Here is a 26,951-nt window from a genome sequence, read left to right as displayed (position 1 = left end):
GAAGGTGCTCCTATTGTCTTCTCTAAATTTCTCGTATCTTGTTCTGCTTCATACCCAAAACACTTTTGCAGTTTATCTACTATTCCGCAAACAAGTTGCATGAAACTTATTGGTTGTTGATAATTTTATCTTTTCCTGCATATTACAGGGTTACGACTTTGCATATCTTAAAGCAATCGTATTTTTCATATAGTTGGAGATATCAATTTACAACATCGAACTGTTACTTGGTTAAGAAATTTACAATTATCATCAGGATTTACGAAACAGTTTAACTCTTCCATCTATTTTTATTTTTGAAAGAGCTCATGCAATTTCCTTAACAGCTTTGCTATATATTTTCCACATGCAATATACATTTTGTCTTATTAAGACATAAATTGCTTTTATTTCCCATTCTCGTATCCTTTTGCAGGCATCTATTAGTCTCAGGAATGAATTTACGGGACAAACTATAAAACTATAAGACCTGCTTTCTTGTCAGTAAATCATATTTCTCATAGATTCTCCTGCATAGGCACTGTATTTAGTGTATGACATCATCTGTTCATTGGTTTATGTTTATTTATGTTGTTCAATCATACAGTTAAATCTAAGTTTCTATTTTGTTCGGTCCCCTTTACCTTATTTTTATCTCCAGTTATGCAGGGTCTAAACTTCTTATACGCAAACTTCCTTCTATATTTGACGGATCCGCTAAAGTGAATGCAGAACCTCGAGATGAATCTAAAGTTACATTGGCTCCAAAGGCAAGGGTTCCATTTTCTTTTATTTCTTTATCTGTTTTCTGAGTATCCTTCATATAAATTATTTGAATACTCTTTCCTGATCTGCATTGCCTATTTCTACATGATAAATCATGAAGGGCATACATAGTTTCTTATGTTTATAAATGCTGGTATGCAATTATTAAAAAGTTTACAGTATGCTTCCAAATATTTGGTACCATTTATACATTCTTCAGAATTCCAATATCATGTGTCATCATATCTGGTAGATAACTGGATGTTTTGATACCAGATAATGCCTACTGTCTGCACTCTGCAAGCTGAAGCCTATGGTTTTCTGTGTTAAAGTTTAATTGGTTTATGAGTAAACAATGTGAAATAATGTATGTTCATTCATGCATTTGGTAGATCTATCGGTGACCATTGATGTGTACATGATGTTAATTTTTTTTTTCTAACATAAGCAGATAAGTCCCGAAGAATCGTGGCTATCCTTTGATGAAGAAGCTTTCGTTCTGCATAATAAGATTGGCTTCTCTTCCATTTTATCTGAATCTTAGAATGCAGTCATGACGCACAACTTGCTTTAGGTTCGTGCATTCGCAGGTTGGCCGGGGACCCGAGCTAAAGTTTTAGTTGTTGACCGTAACATTCTGGAACTTAAAATCCTCAACACAAGAGTAGGGCCTGATGATAAAATTCAGGGCAATGATGTAAATGGCATTGCTTTTGTTGAGGATGCATTGGTGTTCCCCTGTGGAGGATGTACAACTCTTGAGGTGCATGAAAATTTCATGGGGTTTTTTGGCTATGTTTTATTTACCAAGAAACCTTCATTTTGTATCCTAAAGCTTAATTATTATTATTTTTTTTTTTGAAGAAACTCTGATTAATTTTCTTGTGCTGAAACAGGTATTGGAGGTTCAACTTCCTGGTAAGGTGACAAGTGCAGCAGCCTTTTGGAATGGTTTACGTGGTCAGAAACTGAAGACACTATAACTGACGAGGCGTTTTGTTTTCAAAAATGGTTATTTCAAACAAATTCTTTCTTTTTATTGTTTTGGGTAGATGTGTAAATTAACAGAGCATTCAATGAACTATTCGTACAATGGTCACTTACGTTTGTAAATCGTTCGTATAACATTCGTTTTTTAAGTTAAATAAACGAATATGAACACATTTTTTATTTTCATTTAATAAACAAACAGGCACAAACATGTTGGTTCAGTTCGTTTATATTCATGAACAAATTTACTTATTGACTTGTTTATAAGTTTGTTTACCCGCTTTTATTTCCCTTTTGTTTTATACATTTTAAATATTGGTGTTGTGAGGGACTAAATTAGACACATGATTAACTTTGGAGATTAAACTATAAGGCCTAAGGAGTTTAAGAACTAATTGTGTAATTTCACCATTTTTAGTTTTCACTAGCTTTTGAACTTAAAAACAAACAAACGAACATAATATTAAAAAATTAAAGAGATAAATACCGTACATGAATATCTTAAAAATAAATAAACTAACATAAATATAGTCTTGTTCATTCAAACTCGATCCATTATTAATACTCTAATTTTGCGTTTAAACGTTTAAGCCAACATCATGTATAATGAAAAATAACACAACCCCACGGCCACAAGAATCGTAGCTTTCTATAGGAATCTCGAGGAGGAAAGATGAGCGTTGACGGAATGTAAAGCAATAAAGATGGAAAATGAAAAGGTTTCTACTTTTCCTTTTTAAGTCTCACCCTTTCAAAATGGAAGGCTTTTTTTTTTAATTTTGGGCTTAATTCACAAATTGGTACTTCAACTATATCATTTTTTTCTCAGTCCCTAAAATTTGTATCTAAACTTTATTTGAAAAAAACAAGTATAATTTAGGTACCAATTTGAAAAATAATCCTTCAAAGTAAATACATTTTTCTTTTCATTTTACACCTAACTCAAACACAGGAAATATTCTTCTCTTTATTAATGTTCTTTTCCTTGCCTTTTTTTGCCCTTTCCTCTTTTGGATTTTATTCCTTTATGCTATTGCAAATTGAATGTAAAGACTAGAGGTGTCAGAACTTTGAATAAAATATTTTCAGCTTTAAATAGAGTTTACCTAAACTAAATTACATGATGATAATTTAAAATTTAATTATAAAACTGTTATTGAAATAATTCACTACCTTATATAGCTAAACGGGTCGACTGGTAGAGGTTTTTTAATCCTTGTATTATAATTTGATCATTTATAATCAATTTTTTAAATTTTAAAATTCCAATCCTACTCTAAGCGATATTCGCTTCATCTATCATGTAAATCTTCTTTCAATCCATGTATCATGCGTAGGTTGTTACATGTTTATGAATAAATGAATTTCACTCATCAATGATTGAGGCCAACCAACGCTGCAGCCCCCCTAGAATATGAGCCTGTAGGTAAATATGGAACAACTGGTTTGTTAATTTTCAAGAAAAATACTAATATGGAATCCACCAAAAAAGATGACAGATAAAGCATGGTTTGTGGACATATCTTCCTTTTCTGTATAAATACCAAATCTCATGGTGTGTCTACTCTCTGCATTTCTTTTTCGTTTTCTCTCTCAACTCTCTGTTTTGTGCACCCTTTGCAACAAAAAAGAAACATGGGAGCTCTGGATTATATTTCAAACTTCTGCGCTGTCTCCGAAGGAAGGAGCAAACGCAAGCCAATGCAGGTACCTTTTACTTCTTTGAATGAACAATGCCCGGAAAACTCTAGTTTCCTACTAAGGCCTCCATCCCTCATCTCTACTCTACAGCATCTCTATCTCTACTCTAAAGATGAAACAGTAATTCATCTTCAGCATCATCTCTACATTACCAACAACTCTACTTTATTCACAATATTTAACTATTATAATATTGATTTTGCAAATATAAAATAAAACATATACATTTCTAATAAATATCAAGATAAAAACATAAATAAAACATTCATAAATAACATTGCGAAAATATAAATAAATAAGAAAATTACAATTCATAATAATAATGAGAAAAAAAACACTAACTATTTTTTATTTGTGTTCCATGTAATTACAAGTTTAATATTTATTTTATAACTTTTAAAAGTTAATTGACCAAAATATTATTGTAGAATAGTTCAGTGACCGATTTTGAACTTTACCCAATAAATAAACACAAGCGTTTACCACATCTGCTTTAAAATTCTTTCTTCTATGCTCGTCTTCTTCTAGCCTCATAAAAATTTGCAGAGTAGCAGATATGCATGTAAATGAACTGAACGTTCAACGTACCATTCATGAACCGTGCGGCGGGAAGTTCGTTTATGTGCGTTTATTTATTAAATGAACGAACATGAATAAGATTTTGTGTTCGTTTAATTAAATGAACAAACATGAACATAGGTCTCGTTCGTTCATTTACGTTCGTGAACGTTCGGTTATGTCTGTTCGGTTTCGTTCGGTTATGTTCATTCATTTATGTTTAACCCAATCTTCTTAAATCAATTTTGGTGACCAATTTGTAAGTATCTTAAAAATATTAATTAATATGATATTCTGATGACCAATTCCATAATTAACCTAATTTTATTTGGAGATTAAATCCAATATGTTAACCTGTGAGACACCTCACACCTATATTCATTTCACTTTTTTTCCTAAACCCTAGTGTTCACTAGAGAGTGGAGACGATCGCTGAAAGCTTCAAAATAAGTTATATTATAGTGCAATCTGAAGTTTTACAGGTATGTTTTCATCTCTTTCTCTATTTTATTTGGTTTAATAGTTGATATGTAAAGTTATTGCAGGTATCTTCCCATCTAAAACTCAAGAAAACATCATACTTCTTTTTAGAAATAGATGGAAGATAAAGGTAACAATCGAAAGTATATGAGCATCAGTAAAGAGAAAAATATATAGAATTTGCCAGAAAACAAAACAAATGTTTATATGCAATTTATGCAAAAGAGTGTAATAGCGGAAGTAATATGTTTTCTAGGAAGAACTCATTAATAAGTAGAAAATACACTTTGACAATGAACTTTTGTTTTCATAGTTCTTGTGTGGCCTTTAGTTGTGGAGTATACTTTAGGTACGTTAAAATTTTGAATGGTGGTTTAGCAATAATATCAGTTACGATATGTATCATCGAAGGGATTTCAGATCTATGTTATTGCCTTGTAGTACAATTTGTTCCGTTCGAAATCTTCATGCTGTTAAATTTTCTACTTTGCCAACGGAAATGACCATTATTAACAAACCTCACTAAAGTCTGACATTGATGTCACAAAACTTTTAGCTGGTGAATTTATTAGAATAACGTAATGGAAAATGATTGTTCATATGTAATCATGAACCACTAAGATAAATGTTATATCGTTAAATTAAAGTCGTGTAAATCATTTAATATCTTTAAAAGATCGATCGAAAAATTTGATATCTTCAAACATTTCATCACTGCTAATCAGCTCTTACGCTATTTATCACTGTAGATTTGCATTGTTGACTATTTTTCATGAAAGAACAATGGAAGGTAGGGTCTCCAACGTTTATATTCGTGTTCGTTTATGTTTGTTTATTTATTAAATGAACGAACATGAACAAGTTATATTCCTTAATAAACGAACATGAACAAAAAAAAATTATTCGTTTATGTTCGTTTATTTATTAAATGAACGAACATAAATATACCTCCGTTCGTGTGCGTTCGGTTCATTTACAGGCCTAATAGCAGACACATTCTTTTCCTCCCCCACCAAAATAACCCATAATTCCCACAAGTCCACCCAGATCCATCTTCATATGATAGCTATTTCGTTCATTTATTTAAAATCTGCTCTTTATTCTTCAAAATAAAGATACCTCGATCTTCAAACCAAAAAAATATAATATGTAGTGCAACTATAATGTAACGCCAGTTATAGCGTGCAACTGTAGTTGTCGCCATAATCCAGCATTAAAGTAACGATGGATTGGAGTTAAAAACATACGTCAAAGTGGAAATGAATGCCACTCCAGCGATGCGCTGGAGTTGGCCTAAATCTAATGATAACTCTTTTAAAATTTGACAGACGGTTGAAATCAAGGTTAAAATGGATTGTGATGGGTGTGAAAGAAGAGTGAGAAAAGCTGTTACCAACGTGAAAGTCCAATTTCCAACCTCCTTTTTTTTTCATAAACATCTGTTTAACAAAGAGCATAGTAACAGGTGTTGCAAACAAGTGTAAAAAGTGTGGAAGTAATCCGGAAACAAAGCCGGTGACGGGGAACGTGGATCCGAACAGGGTGTTAAATAGGGTGAAGGGCACGGGGAAGAGGGCGGAGTTCTGGCCATATATCCCACAGCATGTGGCCTTACATCCGTATGCAACCCGCATATGACAAAAGTTGATAACGTTCGTGCATGTTCCATCATGTAGAGAAGTTCATGCATGTTCCGCTGTTTATATTTTTAACGTTTCCGCATAACTGTTCATTCGGATATATATATATATATATATATAGAAAGAGAGTTAGATCCACTCACAACTTAAAACTTTTACACTCGTCTTTTGAATTTTTAGATTAATTGAGATTAAAACTTTTAAAGTAAAAATATTTATCTTCTTCTATAAAAAAATCTCTTTATTTACTCCCTACTATACTTAAGTTTGGTATTTAATCTATTTACTTCAATTTGACATAATTTAATCCTGGTCCAAACATTACAAGAACACTATAACTAAATTATGAATACTTAAAATGATTAAGTTGGAGAACAAGAACTAAATCTATTAACTTACACATATTGCATTAATTAGTAAAAAAGTTGATTTAATACAAAATTTTCGTAATGGGATTAGAATGAAATTATAAATTTTTGGAGAGGTCAAAGTGTAATTTTTTGTTATTTTGTAAAAATATAAAACTTATTAAAGAAAATAAATAATGCATCACATTATTGTTTTTTTTATTATTATCTTTAGTCACAATTATTTATTTATCTAATTAACTTTTAAAAAATCTTTTTTGTGAAATTAAAATCCCTCCGTCTATGACAATGTCTACGTTTAAGCAAGTAGGAGAATGAGATTCATTAATTATGAGAATATTTGGAGATGGTTTAATTTGGAATATCAAATGTTTATGCTTTTCCTTAACGCAAATTAAAAAGGGAAAGGAAAAATCAGCATTGACTGTTGAAAGATCCAATGTGTCAACACACCTTTTCGTCCTACTAGAATTCAAACTCCTAAAGATAGGATAGAATTTTGCTAGGATTCAAAAAATAGGATAGAGTTCTACTATTATTTAAATTCCTAAAGATAGGATCTACAAGCACTATAAATAGCCATTGTAACTCACCATTGTAGAACACGATTTACACACAAAACATAGAGGAAAGCACGAGAAGATACAAAGACAAAGCTATTGTAAAGGATTCGAAAAGAAAATAAAAGGTAGCATTTTCTTTTTTTTTCTTTTGCATGTGCACGTTATTTTTCTTGAGATTTGATTCGAATAACCCAAAACGTGGGTTGCGCCGATGACCAAAATGGGTAGGGTTTCGAAGTTTCGAACCTAGATCTACCCCGAGGCTTATTTTGAAAAACCGGTTTGATTTTCGGTTAAAGGAGGGGAATAGCTTTTTAAAAATCTATATTAATCCCTTTATTTATTATATAGATATTTTATTCATTTATTTTTATTATTTATGTTATTATATATATATATATATATATATTTCTTTAATATTCTACTTATAAGTCTATTATTACTATATATATTGTAATTATCTTTATCTAGTCATATATATTTTTTAATACTTTTAATGGTTGATTTATATACCTATTATTAATATATATATATTCTTAATTATTTTTATTTGATTATTTTTTATTTACGTATATATCTTATAACTTTATATATATATATATATATATATATATATATTATTTTCGTTTTTTTTATTTATTATTATTATATTATTTTTTAAAAAATCTTGTGTCTTTATCATTATTATTATTAAACATTATATTATATATTACTAACCTAGAGGATCCATTTTTTTGTCTTATTTCTGACTAAAGCCCCTCACTTTCGGTGAAGTGAGAGGGTAACTTTTCTATTTTTTAATACTTTGATGTATATATATATATATATATATATTTTTTTCCTTTTTCAAATATTACTATATATAATTATTACTTTACTATTTTTTTCCTTTATCTTATTTATTTATTTTATTTATTTTATTTTTCCCTTTTACCTTATTTGTTTTATTTACCTTGTTTATCTAACACATTTCTCGATTTTTTAAGGATATTTTCAAATCAATAAAGGGTAAGTAATTGGGGTCGAAACTTTACATTTTAATTTAACTTGTTATTTTTCTTAATTAAGACAACTGGAAATTACGTAGTACCGAAAGGGCGGTTCAAGGGTGCTAATCATTCCTTGACCGTAACCGACTCCCGAGCCCGACATATTTCTGGTAAGACGCAGATCAGGTAAGAAATAGGGTATCCAATCAACCCATTTATTTTTAAATAAATGATCGGTGGCGACTCCAATCCATTTTCCTAAGTCGAAGCCCAATTCCGGGGCCCAACCGAAAGACGGTTGCGACAGCTTGGCGACTCCGCTGGGGACACAGGTAAGTGAGTCAAGCTAAGGTAATTTCCAGTTGTCTTTTTAATGAAAATGGTAAGTTTAAATTTTAAGGTAACATTTCGATCCTTATTACTTACTTTTGATTATATTTTCGAGTAATTAGTTGTACTAACCGTTTTCTCAATGATTTCAGCCCTTAAAGTCTTTTTTCATCTAAGGCTCTAAACCCGAGCTCCGAACCCGTTTTAAGTGGGGGTGAAAGCGACGCATTCGTGTGAATTTATTCACCGCATATGCCTAGCAAGTAGCCTTCGGGATTCATATACCTTATGTCTTCGTGTGAATTTATTCTCCGCATAGACATAAGGGAATGTGTCCTCTCGAGTTTAACTTAGTCCACACAAACCTGTGATGGGTTTAGGACTAAGGGTCTGGCAAGCCCAAAGGGGCACCAGCAAGGAGAACTCGGGTACCGTTTTTTTAGAACCTAAACCGGGAGACTATGGAGAATTAGAGCCCACCCCAAAACCTCACTTCAAACCCTAGGCTGCTTTATTTCATGCTTTACTTTCTGTTCAAAGCATGCGAACTAGACAAATATGCGGTTAGGATTTGTTTGAAATTAGCATGCGGGATAGAGATCATGTCCGGGTAGGAATAATAAGCATGTGGGGTAGGTATCATGTGGGGTAGGACTTTCATTTTTATGATCGTTTTTGATTATTTTTCACCTCACTAACTCTTTTCATCTTTATTTTATTTTATTTTCATCACTTACATCATTAAAAAGAGGTCATTGATCCATTAAAACGTGTTTGTTAAAACTCGAATAATCTGAATCCATGGACAAAGGTGTTGTAATACAAGAGATGAAAATACAAAGGATAGTCTACAAGGCGACTATGTGTCACATTCAATCCAGAAGACGTGGTGCCCACAATTGAAGAGTATATCACTCTGCTGCATTATAAAAGACTCAAAATGAACCGTGTCTACATCAAGCACAATGAAAGCTTATCTTTGAAGAACTGACTGGCAGAGGTTGCAGGGGCAAGATGAAGGTTATGTATCTCGGAAGTCCCTTTGAACACAACAATGGCAAAATGATAGCTGAAATTGGAGACCATTGCCGGCGAATTCAAGAAACAGATTAATGAACTTCACATAGTTCCTATCAATTAAGGGCTCCAATGACGAATTCGTTGGGAACAGGCTCAACAAAAGTAAATGCTCGAGATGCGATCATTCGAGACTTCTTGGACTAGTACAAAAAACAACTCAATATTTTCACGGTTCATCCAGAGAGACCGGAGCGGTTCGACAGGTTATTCAACCGGTGAAAGACGAAAGCAGAAGACTAGTCAACATGTCAGAAGCTGTCAGGATATTTTTTTCTCTTAAAAGATAAAACATTTTTGTCCCAAATAAGGATTATTCATAATAACAGTCACATTTCTTGGATCAATGCCTCGAACATTTCATGCATTCTTGCATTCTTGCATTTTTGCATCTTCATCTACATTTTTAAGCATTTTCATAAACATGAAATTAAATCACGGAGGATTCGATGAAGTGGTCTTAACCACATTACACCACATGGAAGCCAGATTTTAACAATTAAAGAAAAACTGAAATCAGTATAGGGGGAGCTGGATCAGCTGATTGTAGGACTAAGCCTGCCAGGATGATATGAGAAAAGAGTACCCATCTCCTAAGGGCTACAATGTTGAAATTGTTGCCACATAAGGATTCCCAAACATTCTTCTGAAAACTGTAAGGCGCTTGCCGAAGAAGGGGGCATGGCATATACCATTTGCACTTAGAGGATTATTTTGTTTGAACACTTATTTTAAACGTTTGAATTCATGTTACTTTCTAAGGTGGAGCAATTGAACAAATTTTAATCTTTAGTTCTTTGAATATTAAATGAATTAAGGATTCTTTTAATTCTTCAAGAATTATAGATTTTTGACATATGACAAGATTAGACCTTTCTTACCCTGTCTCAAACCCTAGAATAAAACACCTTGATTCTTTACCCAAAATAACTCATGGTCATTATCAAAAAACCAAATTTTGACATTACCTCCATTTGAAATTCTTGAACATTACCTTTATCTTTTTTGATACACCCACACCTTTCTTTGAGTCAATAAGATCACACAACTGTCTTTTTAGACTCAAAATTAACCTTTTTTACCATTAAAACCCAAGGCATTGAGTTGTTCATTTGAACATGAGCATTCTTCCAAGATACAGTTTGGGGCATCTCGCCAGGAGCCTGAACATTGAGACATGTTGGGAGCAAGGAGCAGAAAAAATAATTCATTCGAAATAATTCTATCATGCATTAACTACACTGTTTTCATGTGAATATAATTAATCCTGAAAATCTATCCCCCTGGGGATACCTCTTCTGTGAAGACTTACATGTATGAAATGATGAACGGCTTTCTTTCTTTATCCCTTCACAACAGGAGAAAATATATATCCCTTGCGTCCCCTTTTGAGCCTATAGTATTTTTTTTTCTTCTGATTCAACCCTAACCAAGGATCACCCTCCATACTGGGGGGCAAGGTGGAGAAAATCTGCTCACATGAGTGAAGACATTGATTCAGATGAGATACCGAAAGGTGAACCAAATGCCAAGTGCGATGATTCAATCAGAACAAAAAGGGCAAAAAAAAAAAGAAAAGAAGCAAAAAAAGGAAAAAACAAGAACAAAAAAGAAAGAACAAAAATAAAAAAGGGAACAAAAAACACATGCAAAAATTCCCTAAAGACAAATGGTGCATCAAGCTTCAATGAGATTGATCAAGCACAATCATTCCCGAATCACTGAATCCCTTCACTCAAAGATCATAGAGCATCAAGAGAAAGAGACATTTTGAGGAAGACAAGATCGATGGCATCAGAATGAATTGATCCTTGGTTCAATACCCTGAAACACTTATTTGGGCCTATTTATCCTTTTCTTTCATAACCACGAACCCTGGCCTACATTACGTGCCTTAAAAGTCCCTTCTAATCATACATGGATTTCTAAACAGAAGAGACTATCTTCAGATTTCATCCCGCCCATCAGGATTAATCTTTGTTTGCAAAAAAAAAACAATGTAATTAATGTATGGTAGAGAAAAATAACAAAGGGGGAGTTCAAGACGTAAATCCTGAATAACGTCTTGAAACCCAAAGGCGGATTCGAGTTGAAAACCTGAAAAGGCGGCTCGAATATAAAAATTGTGCAACTGAGGCGATCACACAAATTCCTTGATACGGCATCACACAACCCGAGTATGACCACGAAGGTTGGGAGTCAGAGAACACTTCTAGTAGAGGAGCATGCAAGTTACCCCATCAAACCGTTGAGCATCAAATGCCAAACCTATGAGCATCAAATGCCAAACCTTTGAGCATCAAATGCCAAACCTTTAACCAAACATAATAACCTGAGATTTTTTTTATCCTTTCCTTACTTAACCACTTCCCAAAAATAGCTTTGATCTTGGCACTTGTCAAATAGCTATAATTCATTAAAGGATTAACATTGTAATTAATTCTTTGATATCCAATGAACTCTAGCTTTATGATTCGTCTCAATTGTAAAACCGTGAAAGGGGCAATATTTTTAAAACTTGGGATTAAACATTTTTTGAAACTCTTTTAATTGATATTAAAAGAGAAAGAAAAACATTTTTTTCAAACAAGACAGTCTCTCTAGAGTGGATCTTGGTAAATGACATGTGACTCTTAGACACAAAACTCATGCTCAGAATCAATGCTGAAGCAAGAAATGAGGAACATTTGGGGCATCTTTGAAGATTCAACATGAAATATTGGGGCATTTTTTGGGCATATTTGGGGATTCAACATCCTAATGCGAATTATCAGGCCTTTTTCAAGAGAAAAAATATAACCAATTCATGTTATATGCATCTTATGCATACATTTTAGAGCATCATTTTTTCCCACATACATAATTTTTGCAGCTTTTAAAGTCAAGTTTCGACTTCAAGACGAATGATACTCGAATCAAAAGCACCTTTAAAGATTGATGTTGGTTGCTTAACTCAGCAGCAAGAAGCTACACTTCAACTAATTTGACATATTGAAAGATCGACAGATCTTAGAATCAACTTCAGAGGAGTTCGAGAGATAATTCAGAACCGATCCAGTTCGCATTTTCAAGTTGGATTTCAACTTCACGACGAAGGATATCCAATTCCTGGCTCAACTTCACGACTAAGGGGCCACCCACGATTTCAACTTCACGACGAAGGGAATCGTGCTCACCATTGTCTCTCTTGAGACAGTTTCCCTTGAAACAAACTTTGTCTCTCTTGAGACAGTTTCCCTTGAAACAAAATTTTTTCTCCCTTGAGACAGTTTCTCTTGAAACATAAACATTGAAAACATTTTCCTTGAAATGAGTTTTGTCTCTCTTGAGATAGTTTCCCTTGAAACAAAATTTTTTCTCCCTTGAGACAGTTTCTCTTGAAACATAAACATTGGAAACATTTCCCTTGAAATGAATTTTGTCTCTCTTGAGATAGTTTCCCTTGAAACAAAATTTTGTCTCCCTTGAGACAGTTTCTCCTGAAACATAAACATTGAAAACATTTCCCTTGAAATGAATTTCGTCTCTCTTGAGATAATTTCCCTTGAAACAAATTTTGTCTCCCTTGAGACAGTTTCTCTTAAAACACAAAACCTTTGAGATTGTTTCCCTCGAAACAAATTTTGTCTCCTACGAGACAGTTTCTCTTGAAACACAAAATCTTTGAATTTATCTCCCTTAAAACAAAATTTCGTTTCTCATGAAACAACAGATATCTTTGAAATCGTTTCCCTTGAAACGAATTATGTCGCTTTTGAGGCAATTTCTCTTGAAGCATCATCTTTGAATATGTTTTCCTTGGAACTAATTTCATCTCCCCGTGAGACAATTTCTTTTGGAACTAAGTTTTGTCTCTCTTGAGACAGTTTTTCTTAAAACAAAATTTTGTCTCCCTTAAGACCGTTTCCCTTGAAACAACATATATCTTTGAGATCGTTTCCCTTGAAACGAATTCTATCTCTTTCAAGACAACTTCTTTTGAAGCATCATCTGAACTGTTACACTCAGCTCAGGCACATACTTGAGATGGTCGAGAAGCATTTCTCAAATCAAAAATAGAATGTGCACATCAGATTTGAACATTTGAAGAATTCAAGATCAGGGATCAAAATTTGAAGATTCAAGAATCAAGATTCCAAATAGGCAACTGGAGATCGAGATTTCTCTCCAGAGCCCCAAGATAACATATGTTGCATATGCATTTTAGGCACACCTAAGAGCATTGCATCCATAACATCACATATATGCATAACTTTTTCAGGTTTTAGCTAGAGTCAATTTCAACTTCGCGGCGAAGGATATTGCACTCAAAGCGACATAATTTGCTCGAGAGTGGATTTCAACTTCACGACGAAGGATATGTAGCTCGAAGCTAAACTTCACAATAAAGGGGTCTCCACGATTTCAACTTCACGGCGAAGGGAATTGTTTCCACCCGCAACATACAATACTTGGATTTCAACTTCACGACGAAGGATATTCAAGTCAAGGCTCAACTTCACAACGAAGGGGCCATCCGCGATTTCAACTCCACGACGGAGGATATCGTGGCACTCGAGACAACACAAGTTCAACTTCACAACAAAGGGACGGCTGGTTGTCAACAAACAACTTCTCAATTTCAGAGCCAATTTCAACTTCACAACGAAGGATATTGGACTCCAGACAACGCAAGTTCAACTTCACGACGAAGGGACTGCTGGTTGTCAATAAATAATTTTCCCAATTTCAGAGCCAATTTCAACTTCACAACGAAGGATATTGGACTCCAGACAACGCAAGTTCAACTTCACGACGAAGGGACCGCTGGTTGTCAACAACAACTTCCCAATCTCAGAGCCAATTTCAACTTCACAACAAAGGATATTGGACTCCAGACAATGCAAGTTCAACTTCACGACGAAGGGACCGCTGCTTGTCAACAACAACTTTCCAATCTCAGAGCCAATTTCAACTTCACAACGAAGGATATTGGACTCCAGACAACGCAAGTTCAACTTCACGACGAAGGGACCGCTGCTTGTCAACAAAATTTCATTCAGAGCCAATTTCAACTTCACAGCGAAGGATATTGGACTCCAGAAAATGCAAGTTCAACTTCACGACGAAGGGACCGCTGCTTGTCAACAACAACTTTCCAATCTCAGAGCCAATTTTAACTTCACAACGAAGGATATTGGACTCCAGACAACGTAAGTTCAACTTCACGACGAAGGGATCGCTGCTTGTCAACAAAATTTCATTCAGAGCCAATTTCAACTTCACAGCGAAGGATATTGGACTCCAGACAATGCAAGTTCAACTTCACGACGAAGGGACCGCTGTTTGTCGACAACAACTTCCCAATCCCAGAGCCAATTTCAACTTCACAACGAAAGATATTGGACTCCAGACAACGCAAGTTCAACTTCACGACGAAGGGACCGCTGCTTGTCAACAAAATTTCATTCAGATTCAATTTCAACTTCACAACGAAGGATATTGGACTCGAGACAACACAAGTTCAACTTCACAACGAAGGGACGGCTGGTTGTCAACAAATAATTTCCCGGTTCCAGAGCCAATTTCAACTTCACGACGGAGGATATTGGACTTGGAACAATGTTACTTACTTGGATTTCAACTTCACGACGAAGGATATCCAACTCAAAGAAAGATTATCTGCCATCAAAATTGTCGAGTTCGACTCCATTCAGCTCGATGACACATCAATCACACTACTTTTCGGTTGCAGTCGAGGTTTTCAAGTCGAGAAGAGGACATGGGTTAGCCGTGCCTTAGTGACAAGCAACCATTTTCAAACAGCATAGCTTAAGTCAAGAAAAAACTATCTGTCAATGAAGATTTCTGAGTTCGATTCCAATCCAAGGTCTTTAAACCGAGAAGAAGACCGAAGGGTAACGGGAAGCCACGTGCTGATTCAAATTCCGAACTACGGCTTTAATTTCATATCATTTCAAGATGAACTCGACTTCACGATGGAGGAGTCATCCGTAACTCAATTCGACAGGGAGTTATTGAAACATCAGAGTCAATTTTCAACTCCACCGAACGAAAAGTGTGTCTTTTAATCTTTGCCCTATCCCCGTTACACGACTATGGGCAAAAAGGGGCAGCTGTCAACACACCTTTTCGTCCTACTAGAATTCAAATTCCTAAAGATATGATAGAATTTTGCTAGGATTCAAAAAATAGGATAGAGTTCTACTATTATTTAAATTCCTAAAGATAGGATCTACAAGCACTATAAATAGCCATTGTAACTCACCATTGTAGGACACGATTTACACACAAAACATAGAGGAAAGCACGGGAAGATACAAAGGCAAAGCTATTGTAAAGGATTCGAAAAGGAAATAAAAGGTAGCATTTTCTTTTTTTTTCTTTTGCATGTGCACGTTATTTTTCTTGAGATTTGGTTCGAATAACCCAAAACGTGGGTTGCGCCGATGACCAAAATGGGTAGGGTTTCGAAGTTTCGAACCTAGATCTACCCCGAGGCTTATTTTGAAAAACCGGTTTGATTTTCGGTTAAAGGAGGGGAATAGCTTTTTAAAATCTATATAATCCCTTTATTTATATGGATATTTATTCATTTATTTTTATTATTTATGTTATTATTATATATATATATATATATATATATATATTTCTTTAATATTCTACTTATAAGTCTATTATTACTATATATTGTAATTATCTTTATCTAGTCATATATTTTTTATACTTTTAATGGTTGATTTATATACCTATTATTAATATATATATATATCTTAATTATTTTATTTGATTATTTTTTTATTTACGTAAATATCTTATAACTTATATATATATATATATATATATATATTATTTTCGTTTTTTTATTTATTATTATATTATTTTTTAAAAAATCTTGTGTCTTTATCATTATTATTATTAAACATTATATTATATATTACTAACCTAGAGGATCCATTTTTGTCTTATTCTGACTAAAGCCCCTCACTTTCGGTGAAGTGAGAGGGTAACTTTTCTATTTTTAATACTTTGATGTATATATATATATATATATTTTCCTTTTTCAAATATTACTATATATAATTATTACTTTACTATTTTTTCCTTTATCTTATTTATTTATTTTATTTATTTATTTTTCCCTTTTACCTTATTTGTTTTATTTACCTTGTTTATCTAACACATTCTCGATTTTTTAAGGATATTTTCAAATCAATAAAGGGTAAGTAATGGGGTCGAAACTTTACATTTAATTTAACTTGTTATTTTTCTTAATTAAGACAACTGGAAATTACGTAGTACCGAAAGGGCGGTTCAAGGGTGCTAATCCTTCCTTGACCGTAACCGACTCCCGAGCCCGACATATTTCTGGTAAGACGCAGATCAGGTAAGAAATAGAGTATCCAATCAACCCATTTATTTTTAAATAAATGATCGGTAGCGACTCCAATCCATTTTCCTAAGTCGAAGCCCAATTCCGGGGCCCAACCGAAAGACGGTTGCGACACAATGCATCATCAAAAGCTACATTTTTAGATTTAATTTGTCAAAAAGATTATTCCAAGGACTCGGAGAATGTATATATTTCGGAAAGCATTTGAGAGAGATGGAAAGCTTCAAGAGGCGAATCAAGTCAACTTTTTTTATAAAAAAAAAAAGATTGAAATTAATTTATTAAACCCAAAATTAATAATGACTTGGAATAAGGGATTATAAATTAGTGATTAGAAGAAAGATTGAGGACTTTGGAGTTAGTGAAGCATATGATTCTTGCTTCCCACAACAAACATATTATGATCCAAATTCTCTTAATTCTTTAAAACATTAGTATATATATATATATATATGGACTGTGCTCTATGATTTCACCCTATTGAATTGTATGATATGCTTATATAAGGAAAATAATTAACTCACTTATCAATTTAACAATTTAAGAAATATTTGGCTTTGGGGTTGGGATTATATAGAAGATATATAATTAGGGATAAACTAAGGAGAGGATATTGTTCATTCTAAAAATTTTAAATTTTATATATATATTGACAAATTCTAAATCTAATCTTAATATTGCTCTTGCTCAAAGGCGAAGGGAATGCCCAATGGGTGTTTAGAACTCATAACCTAAGAGAATATAAGAGAATAAATATAAGTAACTTAACCAATTGGCCAAATATGTTTACTCAAATCATCATATATTTTAAATATTTTCTTTATATTTTTATTAATAATTTATTTTTCGTTTTCCCTAAAATGTTAGAAGTTTACCCATACTCTAAAATCATGTAAATGATGGATATTGAACATTATAATATTGTTGGAAGAGTTAACGATGAAACATGATAATTAATCTCAATAGGAACATGCAATGAAAAAAGAACAACTAATTAATCACACTTAATTGAAAGAAAGAAAAAAAACCACTCTTCCATTTTTTTTATTCTTCAAATCTAAAATCACTGCACTAGATTTCAAAACAGGACCTACAAGTACAAACTAAATATTTGGATTAGAAAAGAACTGCCTAACCATAAAGGAACGCTGCAATAATTATGCATTTTGGCAACTTCAGTTCAACGAGCCATTTTTTTGCTCTGGGAAAGGACAATCTGTTTCGGGTCATCGCTTCTTTTCAAGTACTTTCTTGAACCAATAGGCAGACATCTTGGGGTATCTGCGGAGGTTGCTGCGGTCAACATAAACAATGCCGAACCTCGACGTATATCCTAACAACCATTCGAAGTTATCTAGCAACGACCATGCAAAATAGCCGGTCACATTTGCTCCTTCATCCATAGCTTTCTTCAACTGAGTCATGTAACCCTTGAAAAACTCTATCCTTGAGGTGTCCTTCAATCCATTTGAAAGTGTAGCGTTCCCTGGATCATCCATACCTGTCACAATTTTCACCAATATTTACTTCATTTTCGAATTCGGAATCCTTACATCCCTTCTTTGTATAAGAAAAAAGAACACCCAAATAGAATAACTGTAAATATATATATATATATATATATATATATATATATTGCCAATACTTACCATTTTCGGAGATAAATATATTTACATCCCCATACCGCTCTTTCAAATAAGTCACAGTTTTGTACATACCCCAAGGTACAATATAAAGCCACCAAGAATTTGCCTGCAAATTTTAGAAGCGTATAATTACTTCAATAGAATAGAATATGGGTATGTTTCCATTTAATATGAAAAAAAGGCTAAAATAGAAGGAAATACTGTTGGTTATAACTTCTAATCCTATTGAAATTACCTTTGGACCAATTTGCACTCCATTCTTTGCATCTGCAGATGGTGAACACAATGTAGAACATTGGTTTCATATATTGAAATAAAATCACAAAGCATTAGCTAAAATCTGCTCACTAGGGAGGACTTACTGGCAAAGGCTGCATTCCAGTCGTTCTGGTAGCTTGTGACGTTTGGTTTAGGCCCTTTAGGATTAGAAATATAGCTTGTAGTATATTGATTGATGCCTACATAATCCGCTGAGCCATTCACCATCTTAACCTCTTCCTCGGTAAACTTTGGCAATCTTTCTCCCACAATTTCTTGCATCGTTCTTGGATACTCACCATATCGAATGGGATGCAGAAACCTATCCAGAATGTGAAATAATATTTAAGATTCTCTAAACTACACAAGACAGCTCCTGATCTTCTTCAGGTTAAAAGGAAAGAAAATCAAGAGAATTGAGATTTCAACGTGATCAAAGGGTAAAGGAAGCTATCAATGCCAAAGAAGGGTCATGATAAAATGCTGTTACATTTCAATTTTGGTTTGAGGGTCACATTCCGTACACATCTGAATAGAAGTTTTGGACGAAGAGAAACAGGTTTGTTGTATAATTAAGTGCAAAATCAGATGATACAGTGATAATTTTCCAACAAAAGAAATCTAGAATAGAAATTTTAATATAAGATTGAGACATACCAGCCAACATGAAAATCTCTAGCTCTTTGAGCTGCATAGTTATCAGCCTTTGATCTTGTAAGAGGTTCGTACCAATTAAAATCCAAGAGAATTCCAATCCTCCCTTGTTGCTTTTCCTGAAGATACATCCAGTTCCAGGTCAATTTATAATCCTCAAGATTATTACAATCAATTATGATAAATATCGAAGGTGAATATTAACTGCAGAGAGCCTAAACTGTATAATATAAACCTTAAGGCTGCGATCTGGACATGTACAATGGAGACATTAACTGACCTGGTATTTTTGACGATATCTTTTCACTGCTTCAGCATGGCATAAGAGTAGATTATGGGCAGCAATGTAAGGCTCAGTTGCAGAGTTTCCAGCAGTACAGTTTGCAACTTCCTTGGAGCACCTTGAAGGAGGATTGAGGCCATTATCAAAGCCAAGAGCAGCCACAATCCTTGGTTCATTAAATGTAAACCAGTTCTTGACTCTATCGCCAAATGTCTTGAAGCAAAACTCTGCATAATTCACATAATCCTCCCTGAAATATTTGAATCAAATTAAATGCTAACCATTTGAGACAAGATTTCCAAGAATACAGGGTTCAATAATTTATGAGAACCACAAGAAAAGAAGAAAAAAATGTTCTACTAACACAATTTGGCGGTTCAGGTAACCACCATACTTTTCCTGAAGAGCTAGAGGGAGGTCATAATGGTTTAAGTTCCCGTAGGGAGTAATGCCTACAAAAGGAATGAATCAGCAGAGGTTTTCATTTCGTAGAGAAAGCTTTTAAAGCATTTCATACAGATCATAACCACCGTGAAAAACATGTCATGGAATTGAAAATTGGTGTCAAGCAATGGGAATTCATTTCATTCACCTTTCTTAACCATGTAGTTGATCAATCTATTGTAATAAGCAACTCCCTCCCAATTTATTCTTCCAACTCCCTCTACAAAAATATATATAAACAACTCAATTTAAACAACAATAATTAAAAAGAGTCAAATGAATAATATTTAATAAAGCAATAATTAAAACAATTGAGCCATTGGTGCAATACCAGGAAAGATCCTTGACCATGAAATAGAAAACCGATAAGCATCGAAGTTGAATTTCGCCAGTAAATCTATATCTTCCTGTAGAATTATAGAGGGACATGGATAAACAGAATTACATGTTAATATTAATCGGATCATATTTATTAAATCATTACAAACAAATTTTTAAGTGAAGACAGTAACCTTGTAGCGGTGGTACTGATCCACAGCCACGTCAGCTGTATCATTATTGGCAATGTGGCCTGTTCAAACAAAAGGAGAGAAAATTTACAAAAATAAATAAATAAATAATGACGAAGATTCATTAAAATTAGTAAAATATTGTAATTAATTTATGTTTTTAGTCCAAACATCCCACGAACAATCTCTTGAGAGTTGAGCACGGTGATATTCCACATGCTATTTTATTTTAAAATCATTACTATGAGTCAGTAAATTTTTATAAAAGTTGAATCAAATTAACCCCCAAAAAAAAAACCAATTTGAATGCAGAAAGAAACGATTTGAACAACAGTAGGTAAACTTCAATCGATTCGAATTTGAATGGACTCAAAACAGAAATGACATTGTTTTTCAGAAATTATAATAAAAAGGTGGTATTACCTGGTTGTTTGACATAAACATCCCAGATGCAGGGCCCTCGGCCGCCCTGACCGCTCATCCCTTCAACTTGATAAGCAGAAGTAGCAGTTCCAAATACAAATCCCTTGGGGAAGCTTTCTCTGCTAAGCCCTCCGGTGTCGCTCACTGTCTCCACATTCCGGCGCTGCCTAGCCGCATGTGCAATGCACAGAATCGCAGTAAAAGCATAACACAAGAGCCACAGCTTCATCACTGTAAACCTCACTTCACTGCTAAAATCAAAGAAACAACAGTGCAAGTGATTGAGATTGAGATTGAGATTGAGATTGAGATTGAGATTGAGGACACGGCTATTTATAGATAGGATTTATTTATTTATTTATAGATAGGAAATTTTGTTCTCATCTATACGGAGCCCAATTTACTTGGTCTAAGATTTTTTAATTATTTTTTCATAGCTATATATTATATATTAAACATTTTATAAATATATTTTAACAGTATAATCATTTTAAAATTTTATTTAATATTTATATAATTTTTTGGGGGAAATTATAGGTTAAACTCATTCCATTTTCTTAAAAATGACCGATTCTTCTTTCTTTCTAGAAATTGTCAAATAATTATGGAATATTAATTAGGAAAACAATAATCTTGAGTTCAATATAATTTTAGTAGTGCATTTCTGAACCTTAGTTTAATTAGTTTAAAGATAAATTAATATGTTGAAAATTTTAAACTTTAATTAAAGAAATTAAAAGTAATAATGGTATAGTTAAAAAATCAAATCTAAACTGAATTGATTTGAAATTGACTCAAACCCCTTTTTTTATCTGTTTCGGAATGCGGTTGGCTCATTTCAATATTTTTATAAAAATATTTTTAACAGTATAATTTAGTTTTTCAATAGTTATCTAAATAGATATTTATTTTATATATTATAAGACGAAAAAATAAATGTTTTGGGTGATTCAAAAATAATAATTTAAAATAAAAATTAATTCTGTTTGAATAATTAAAATGTGAATTTTTATCATTATGTTTTTTTCCTAAAAGTATGAGATGTTTATAAGGTAATATATATTCAAAGTATTTATTAAGTTATTGACAATACACACGTAATTGTTCAAACTCGAGATATCTAAGAAAAATAACTCTCTTACCACTGAAGTTTTTTCTTTTTTACTACTAAAGTTACTTGACGGAAAAAATACCCTCTTTCCCTCCTAAAAATTAACATTTGTATATACAATCATTTTAAATATTAATAATATTGTATATATACAATAACAATAAAGTATTATCAAATATATTTTATTTAGTATTCATCTATTTAAAAATAAAACATATTTTTATCTTATACTGACATTTCTCTTCATTATTATAGAAATTAAAAATCATGAAGATGAATAAATTTCATTTTATACGAAAATAATTGTAAATAAACAAAATGTTGATAAGGTGGATAAATAAAAATTATTTTATAAAAAAAGGTGAATGATCCAAATATATGACGAGGTGTGCATGATTCTCTCCACTCGCAAATTCCAAGAAGATGAAAAACAAACCAACCTAAACGACAAATGAGGCCCAAAATATGGCATTTGTGTGCAAATAAATCAATAAAAAAGAAATTAATCTCCATTCATTTGCCCTACATTGTCCATTTGGGAATCTTATCAATGGAATACATCACTTGTGATTTCAACCTCTTTGAATTCATAGAAGCAGCTAAACTCTACTATCAAAAAAATCCCAATACTGCTGAATATTGAAGTTTCATTTACGTAACGCTTGTCGGTTAAACCTGCACAACATAACCCAGAATTCTCTTTAAGAGCTCACGCTCTAGGCCAAGGCAACATCTTAGTAGTTCCATGTATTCTTGCAGCACTCATCGCCAGAAAGAACTACTAAAATCACTTAAAAAAGTACCGTATAGTACTATGCTCCATGAGATTGCATTTCTGAAGGATCTATTAGACCTTCTAATACAACAAGCTGATCCAGTAGGGCAAACTTTTCATCTTCAAGACCCTTGACCTCATCTTCAACTTCTTTAAGCTCTTTACCCAATGTGAAGCTTTCTTCCTCCAGTAGCAAATACTTGCGCCTCAGCATGCGGTACTCGTTTCCAGATGTAGAAGAGTCTGGTAATGAATCTGAGTTAGATCTCTCAGGTTGCTGAAATATTGAAGCCATTTCATACTTCGAGTTCCTTTTCAATGTTTTCTTCCCTGTTTTTAATGGTAGGGATCCCTGTAGCTGCTGAGCCCCTTTAATATTATTTCTTTCTACTGGAAACAGGGGCCCTTTGTTAGTGGAGCTTTTCTTTTTCCGCATTTTAGGATTCAAATCCTCCTCTGATGGTGGCATCCTTGGATCTTGCATTCTCACTGCTGAAAACAACACAATGATTAAAGAATTAGCATATAAGTTTTCTTTTTCCTCTATAGCTTCTGAGAATCATGTATGCAAGCATAACTTTAAAGATCCTCACTGATAAACACATGATTTTGGCATGCTTAACACTCTAAAAAGTCTCGGTAAGAATCGTACTTATCAAAAACAATTATAGATACACGGATGAGAGAGGCATGGGAAATGATTAATGTAGTATCAAACCCTCTAAAGGTTAACGCAAAACATACGAAATCAGTTTATGCATATTATACGACTATCCAACTCATCCCTAAATCCCATTTCAACTTTAGAGCAGACTACGCAGAAGCAACAACGCATGATGAAAATATGTTTTTATGCCCTATATCCTTATCTACCCAGAATCAGGAAATGATTAAAGTTAAATTGTCTCATCCTCACGAGGCTTACGGATGATTCAAGTTCAAACTAATATCGTAGTCGCCGAGGGAGCATTTCAAACAGTTAAAAGCCCATACACATTAGGTTCAAAGATAGGGAAATTAGAAAACATTGTGAAGGAACTATGTACGTAAACAACCCATATTTAATCTATTACAAATGGAACCTTACAACCGCTTGAGTAAACATCCAAATTACGCCTGCAAATCCCGATTTCCAAACTCTCCAATTACAAGGAATAAAACCCAACCATCTATTCTTCATAACCAGCACCGTTTAGAACAAAACAGATCCCCCATAATTTCAAATAAATGAAACATCATGTTACTTACAAACAGGAAATTAACATTATACCTTAATTAAGATGCTAATAAAAACATGAATATCTAAAAAAAGACTCAATTGAAGTTAATTATGCCCTGAATTTTTCAACTAAAACAGAACACTTACTACAGGAACATATGCAAACCGTGAATATGAAAACAGTTTTTGATCATCTAGAAGCCGTAATCTAAAATAGAAATTCATCAAAAGTGATAATCAATGAGAGAAACTTTACCTTGGGAAACAGAAGACGGAGTTTGGGTTCAGAAAAATAGGATTGGCTTAATAATCGAAGGAAGGGGAATTGGGTAGGTTTTGAAATCGAGGGTTCTGATTTAGGGTAAAGAAAAAGAAAACGGGAAAGAGGATATAGAGGAAGATTGGAGTAGGAAACAGTAAAACCTTGTATTACGAGCATTGTTCATCCTCTCTATCCGTATTTGGTGATGTCTTGTTTTACCGTATTTTTTTTCCTTTATAAGGGTCGGGTGACCCATTCGAAAAATGTATTTTGAAAAAAAAAATTTGTAAATATCACCGATTATAAGTAATTATTTTATTGAATTATCTATTAAAAACTACAAAATAATTCTTTTACTTTAAGACTTTGTTTTATTGAGTTTCCGATTATTTAAAGTTATAAAATGGTCACTGACTATTCATATGTTCCAAAATTATTTTTTTATGTTTAAAAAATTGATGTTCGTCTAATTTGGATGTTAACTCGTTGATTGAATATGATGAAACTATATTTTAATGGTGTATGCCGGTATTGTCATTACTTTTAAGCATTGATTCAACAACATAGTGTAAACGGAGATTCGATCCGTAAAATATAACTAAAATGATTTTGGGACTAGATTTTATCGTATCTTAATCAATAGGTTAACGTTAATCTCAAACGATCATCATTTTTTTAATAAAAATGACGATTTTAGAATATATGAATAGTAAGATGACCATTTTATAACTTTTAATAGTCGTATGACTCAACAAAGTAGTGTCCTATAATCGAGGGATCATTTTGTAACTTTTAATAATAAAGAGACTTAACAAAACAATACCATATAGTTGGATCAAACTTTTAATATATTCTTATTTCTTACTGTTACTCTCAACATTCTATTTCCACCCATTCAATGATCCTATATTTATTTAAAATTAAAATATTTTACACTATGTAATTGGATCATCTCTTTCTAAAATTATAATTTTAATGATAAGATGACATGGACATGTGAGGAGAGAGATGAGTGAAATATGAATGTTTTGATATTAATATTGTCGCAAAGGGCAATTGGTGACAGTCAATATTTCACTGTTAACGGTGGTTGAAAAACTTCAACGCCTATAACTGGACCTTTTAAAAGTTTAGTGATAAAATCGATACACCCGTAAAGATTCAATGTCTAAAACAATGACTTTTTGGACATCAATAACCTATTAAAACGACGTCATCTTATCTATAATATCACAATAATAGAAAGATCTGTCCACATAATTGTGCGTAAAATTTAGTGGTTCAATGATATTATTGGAGTTAAAAATCAATGGTTAGTGCTAAAATTGAAGCAATTAAAAGTTTAATGATATAAATAATATATCATCTAAAGTTTAACAATTTCTAGTGTAGTTTACCTGTATACATATATATATATACAGGAGTTTATATATTTAAATTTTTTTGGGTTGAGTATTTTTAGAAGGGATTAAGTTAGATCAGATTTTGTTTTAGGAGGAAAAAAACTAATTGACCTTATTTTTATATATTTAGATGATTACAATAATACAATTATTTATATTATTTGTTAATTAGATCCTTATTTTAGTGTATGTGTATACATGGGTCGTGTTGAGACAAATGTGGATTTTTATCTTAAAAATCAAGTTGAGTAGAGTTCATCTAAATTTAAATCGGGTTAGATGCAGATGAAAATATTTGACTTTCTAGTCAAATTTAGGTAAACAAATTTAGTTTTATTGAAATTAAGTCTTCATATTATATCGAAGTCTAAAATGATTTTTTATATAAATTTCAAATCTAATTCTAGTTCTACTAAGAGAGGAGGAGAAGAGAAACTCTAAGGAAAAGAATGAGAGTACTATTGATGAGTCTAGAACCAGGACCTTAGAAAATATGAAATAATAAAGATGAGTAGCTTGAACAACCAACCAAATACGGTTACTCATGCCTAAGATGAATTTTAAATTAATGTACCAATTAAAAAGTTATATATAAAATAAATCCAAAAATAATGCTAATTAAAAAATAAGTTTAAGTATTAAATAAACTTTAAAAATCATATACTCTATTCATCCTACTAAAATTCTCATTGACTTTTTTATAGTTAATTTTTTAATTTTATTTTTTATTAATAAAATTTTTAAAAATATATTTTAAAAATCATAATTAAATATTTAAATTATTTATTATCAAAATTAAAAAAATGATTACCGAACGATAATGAAAGACAAATTTAATAAGACCGGAGAGTATTATTAAGTATTTAAAGGCAAGTTGGATAAAAAGAAAAAGGGAAAGGAATTTAAAAAACGAGGGAAAACAAAATCTCATCAGGTGGAGGTAACATGAATAAAGTAAGCAAATACAGTAGTTTTCCTACAAAAACAGAGCATATAAATTATGAATGCATAAAGTGACAAACTTTGTTATTATTAAATAATTTCCAATTCCAGTTTTTCAATGGAAAGTTTTGTTTTTTGCTCACAATTTGTTAATCGAAAGCTGCAAACGATATGACTAAAAGGCCTATT

General features: G+C 32.5%; 2 protein-coding genes and 1 pseudogene across 3 annotated transcripts; 1 reads left to right on the top strand and 2 right to left on the bottom strand.

The window, feature by feature from the left end:
- Positions 1–3,369: 3,369 nt before the first annotated feature.
- On the top strand, positions 3,370–6,121 carry LOC120161131 (annotated as a pseudogene).
- An 11,898-nt stretch (positions 6,122–18,019) lies between these two features.
- LOC120161322 (beta-glucosidase 44-like) lies at positions 18,020–21,298 on the bottom strand. Its single transcript, XM_039171598.1, has 11 exons — positions 21,051–21,298; positions 20,631–20,689; positions 20,450–20,525; positions 20,267–20,338; positions 20,039–20,126; positions 19,672–19,924; positions 19,395–19,510; positions 18,842–19,059; positions 18,715–18,746; positions 18,483–18,585; positions 18,020–18,334 (listed from the first exon to the last, which is right to left on the bottom strand). The coding sequence occupies exons 1-11, from the start codon at positions 21,277–21,279 to the stop codon at positions 18,060–18,062; spliced, it is 1,521 nt and encodes a 506-aa protein (XP_039027529.1). The 5' UTR covers positions 21,280–21,298; the 3' UTR covers positions 18,020–18,059.
- A 1,352-nt stretch (positions 21,299–22,650) lies between these two features.
- Positions 22,651–24,579, bottom strand: LOC120161324. Of its 2 annotated transcripts, none has more exons than XM_039171600.1 (2): positions 24,412–24,579; positions 22,651–23,428 (listed from the first exon to the last, which is right to left on the bottom strand). In XM_039171600.1, exon 2 carries the CDS (start codon positions 23,418–23,420, stop codon positions 22,974–22,976), a length of 447 nt encoding a protein of 148 aa, XP_039027531.1. In that variant the 5' UTR covers positions 23,421–23,428; positions 24,412–24,579; the 3' UTR covers positions 22,651–22,973. The 2 variants fall into 2 exon arrangements, with proteins under 2 accessions (XP_039027531.1, XP_039027530.1); XM_039171599.1 differs by having other exon boundaries at positions 22,651–23,425; positions 24,412–24,573.
- Between the last annotated feature and the right edge of the window lie 2,372 nt (positions 24,580–26,951).

This window comes from Hibiscus syriacus, unplaced genomic scaffold (assembly GCF_006381635.1).
Source record: "Hibiscus syriacus cultivar Baekdansim isolate YM2019G1 unplaced genomic scaffold, ASM638163v2 tig00111398_pilon, whole genome shotgun sequence".
Taxonomy (NCBI): domain Eukaryota; kingdom Viridiplantae; phylum Streptophyta; class Magnoliopsida; order Malvales; family Malvaceae; genus Hibiscus; species Hibiscus syriacus.
This window is presented reverse-complemented; position numbering and strand designations above follow the sequence as displayed.